The sequence below is a fragment of the Notolepis coatsorum genome, assembly GCF_963971535.1.
Source record: "Notolepis coatsorum genome assembly, chromosome: 16".
NCBI lineage: Eukaryota > Metazoa > Chordata > Actinopteri > Aulopiformes > Paralepididae > Notolepis > Notolepis coatsorum.
Window position 1 is genome coordinate 108684548 of NC_140180.1, and position 4362 is coordinate 108688909.

At 47.2% G+C, this 4362-nt stretch overlaps 1 protein-coding gene across 1 annotated transcript; it reads right to left on the bottom strand.

Annotated features, from left to right (window-relative positions):
- Nucleotides 1–1794: 1794 nt before the first annotated feature.
- Nucleotides 1795–3965, bottom strand: nkx3-2 (NK3 homeobox 2). Its single transcript, XM_084332249.1, is given in 5 exon segments — nt 1795–1956; nt 1959–2043; nt 2045–2104; nt 2106–2339; nt 3247–3965. Coding segments are annotated over 5 exon segments (876 nt in total). The 5' UTR covers nt 3721–3965; the 3' UTR covers nt 1795–1933.
- Between the last annotated feature and the right edge of the window lie 397 nt (nt 3966–4362).

Here is a 4362-nt window from a genome sequence, read left to right on the forward strand (position 1 = left end):
ACAGAGCAACACAATAGCTGCTGCTGGTCGGTGATGGTGAGGTGATGTGACCCCTGGATGTGACCCTGTGCTCATACACTCCAGTCTCGCGGTATCAGACCCCCCCCCCCTGTGTGCCCACTCAGTCTCGCGGTATCAGACAGCAGAGGCTACGACGAGCAGGGCTGACTCCAGCTGTGCCAGTGAGGTGTTCAGGGCCTCGGGCTATATAATATAATATATACGCCACACTTCTGCCGCTTCCTACACTTTCATTTGTACCAAATACCCCCCCCCCCCCTTTTTTTTTCCAATAATAGGGAAATTACTCCAAAAGGACGAACCGACGAACTTTTTTTATATCACGAAATATAGCCCATTGAAAACTATAAAAGGAATGATTGCAATGCACATGCAGTGTGTCCGCAAACAACGCAAAATGTGGAAAAGTCTTTCTCCTTTTTTCTGAATAACGTGGCCGAGTCGCATACAGGCCTCCCTCCCTCCCCTCGTGGTGTTGACGCCGCGCTCAGGGCCTGACAGGCCGCCACGCAGCCCAGGAACCAACAGCTATTAATCACGGTGTGACAGGTGTCTCTGGGAGCAACTCAGAGCAATGTAAACATGTCATATAGCATCTATATATATACCTTCTGCAGGGCATCGGCCATCATATAGAGATTAATTAAACTGGTAACTGGCAACAACCACTGCGCTTTTTACAGTCTTATTGTTTGTCTCACTGTTCTGTCCTGTTTTGCACTTATTTATTATTATGTTATTCGTATTTGGAAAAGAAATCATGCACTGTAATGTCGAATCACGTTCCATTTGTATTATACAATATGGTGAATAAAGTAATCTGAATCTGAACTCTGATTAAAATGGCAAACGGGTATCAGTTTAATCAATCAAAGAGTGTGTTTTAGTATAGTATACAAAACCACCACCACACCCCACCATTGATTTAACTTTTCATTTGGGTGGATAGTCCTCGAGAAATAATATTATAATCGTGAAGGTTGTAATTTATAAATGATACCCTGACCTGTGTTATAATAACGCACCTTTACGCCCAGCCGTGGGTTTCCAGGTGGGTCAGCGCTTATCACTTCATACTAGACGCCTTGAGAAAATCTGTAATAAAATATAGGCCTATTATTATTATCATTATTGTTGCTGGTGGTATACATGACACCCGCACTATAGTATTGTATATCTGTGCCATAAGCCCAGAACGATGTCATTAATATTATTGTTTTCAATGGGAACAGCCAGACTCAGTGGCGGATATTCAATGTCATCGGCGATGGAACCAAAACAAAATGTCATCCAATTTATATAGTAATGCCTGATATGTTTTAATGTTTGATTTTGATCTAAAATAAACAAATCAATTTAAACAATAGAAAATAAGTTACATTTCAACAGGAATCCGTTTTTGTTATAGCCTATACCGTTTCCAGTTCGTTTTTAAATTCATAATAAGTACAAACGAACCTTCAGTCAGATATAGGCCATACTGTACATGTCCACACTAGATGCTCGGAAAGTGCTGAAAAATCTTACCGTTACAAACACAGCAAGGGATGAGAGGGGGGGGGAAACTTTAAACAGAATTGGGCATAAAAGTCATTGTGGGGGTTTATTATGCCTAATATTTCCAATCATTGCAGAGGTGATGGGAGGACGGGAATACACAACCGAGGCCCGGACATTCTGCAACAATGGCCACGTGTCAGTATAAACCTACCAACAAAACTGACATTATTGTATATAATAATAAGACATGAGGCAGTAACAGTTGGTGATGACACCGAGTCGTTAGCAGTTCAGCTCGAGCTCCCGTCTCTCTCTCTCCTCTCGAGTCGTTAAAAAGTAATTGCTTTGATTTCCCGGGAGTGGGGGAAAAAATAAATACACGGGAGTCGGGAGTAGGGCCACCGAGTCGTCGTCACTGATTCCCGGCGCAGGCGAAAGCGTCCAGGCGGGGAGGCAGTAGGCGTAGGGGTAATAGTAGGAGGGCTGCAGGGACAGCAGCGGGGGCCGCAGCAGCTCCCGGGGCATTGTACTGTCTCTGGTCGTCCCGGACCAGCACCTTCACCGCCACCTTCTTCGCCGCGGGGCGCCGACGCCATCAGGTCGGCGGCCATCTGGCGACGTTTAGTCTTATACCGGCGGTTCTGGAACCAGATCTTCACCTGGGTCTCCGTGAGCTTCAGCGAGGCCGCCAGGTCCGCCCGCTCGGGCCCGGAGAGGTACCGCTGGTGGTTGAAGCGTCGCTCCAGCTCGAAGACCTGCGCGTGAGAGAAGGCGGCCCGGGAGCGCTTCTTCCGCTGCTTGGGCTGCTGCTGCTCCCGCTGCTCGGAGCCCGGCTCCCCGCCGGCAGGGCCCTCCTCCACCGTGGGCAGTCTGGAAGAGAGGGGGCGGTTCAAGTTTCAAGTTTGTTTTTTATTTGTCACGTATACCACAGTACATTTCGCAGAGTACATTTGACTCAAACTGAGTTAAATTTGACTCAGTTTGAGTTAAATGTAGGCCTCTAGACTCTGCGAAATGTACTGTGTATGAAATGTGAAAATGCTTGGTTCTGTATATGAGCCCCCGAGATTGTGCTTCATACAGTAAAAAAAAGTAAGTAAAAGAGGAATAACAGCACTATAAACAATACAATATACAAACTAAACTATGTTGAGACATTATGGGTTTTCTCATGGCAAACATTTTAACACATGAGGGCAAGAGTCAATTTAACACTAATTTTTATTCGACTCTTTAAGTGTTTAATTTGACACTGCACATTGTACTGTGCACTTGGCGGGGGTACAGATGAAAACAAGCTCATTAGCTATAATTCTGGCACATTTACATTGATGTGGAAACTGAATATGTTGATTAATGTGCACTGTCCCTGGGTAAAAAAAAAAAAAATTAAACTTAAACTTAAGGAAAAAACACGAGCCGTGAGACATGAGGAGTTTTCATTTTCCCGTACAACACACTCGACCACGTCCTTCTGCCGATCTCTCGCTTGAAAACAACAGGCTACCAGTGAAGCATATCTCCTCTACTGTACACACAGTTATATATATATATCACACAGTAAACAAACAAAACAGGTCCCGAAAGCAACAACGTCGCAAAGGCCTTCTGTGCGTAAAAGTCACCAGCAAAAATATGTAGCCAGAACGCATGTGGTGTTTTATGGCCATTAAACCAGAACGTTTATTTCCCAAACATAATAATAAGGGTGTAGGAATGATACACAACAGACATTTTACTATTGTCCCGTGGCTTTTTACACTCACCCGAAACATTGGGCTCACAGTCACTGAGACCCTGCTTTGCGCTCTCGACAGCCGCCGTGGACTCGTCGTGGTCCGTCTCCTCCTGCATGCTCTCCTCCCGGTCCTCCCGGTCCTCCTCCCCGTCCCTCTCCGCCTTGCACACGGCCAACAGCGGCGGCTTGCCGTCGGTGTCGTCGGCGCTGAGACCCGAGTCCGAGTCGTAGCTCCTCTGGTCGCTGCCGGGCTCCTCGCACCTCGTCCCCGCGTCGCTCCGACACGCCACCCCGGTGAAGCCCTGCTCCGAGCCGCCGCGGCTCATCCCCCCGAAGATCTTCCAACACGCCGTCTTCGAGAAGCACATATCCAGACCTGGCAAGTGTCGACTAGTGTCCTCCTTTTTGTTCAAAATGGCTTGGATTGAGAAAGGCATCAAAGAGTTGCCACGAACGGCCATTTTTCTCCCCCCAAAAGCAAAGCTGCTCGTCTTAAATGGATAATTAGTTATAGTTATGGAGAAAAATGTCAATTCGTCCGCATGTTATTCCAAGAAGCCCTGTTCTATCTGCTCTTGTCCTCCCAGTCTTGGTGTTTCATTGCGTCCCCGCTGGAGGAGCGACGGTGAGTTGCAGCAGCGTGTTGTATTATTCTCCCCGGGCGCGATGCTTCTCCTGCGCGCAGCTCTGCCATCAGCCCCGGCGCGCTCCCGGTCCCTGTGCTTTACCAGCCTCCACACGCAGCCTCGAACCTGTGACTGACAGGGGCTCCTCTCCACTCCCAATTGGACAGGAGCGGAGGAAAGCCTCTTGGCGATTGGTCACTGTAAATGACGACACACGCCGTGGCATATTATCAGGACAATAAATATGTCTTCTTTTGAAAGCTTAACCCTTAACCGTCCAAAGAAAGTCCACAATGTATATATCCCGTGTAATGACGGGAATTCTTTTTTTCTCGGTCATATTTTGGACACAAAACAGTGGCTGTCAAACTCAAACTCAATCGAGAAATCGACCAGGCTCCCTATATGCTCGTTATTACTCCCTTATGCGTTATGCCACATTATCGAATCATCATCATCAGGTAAGATCGTCCGCTC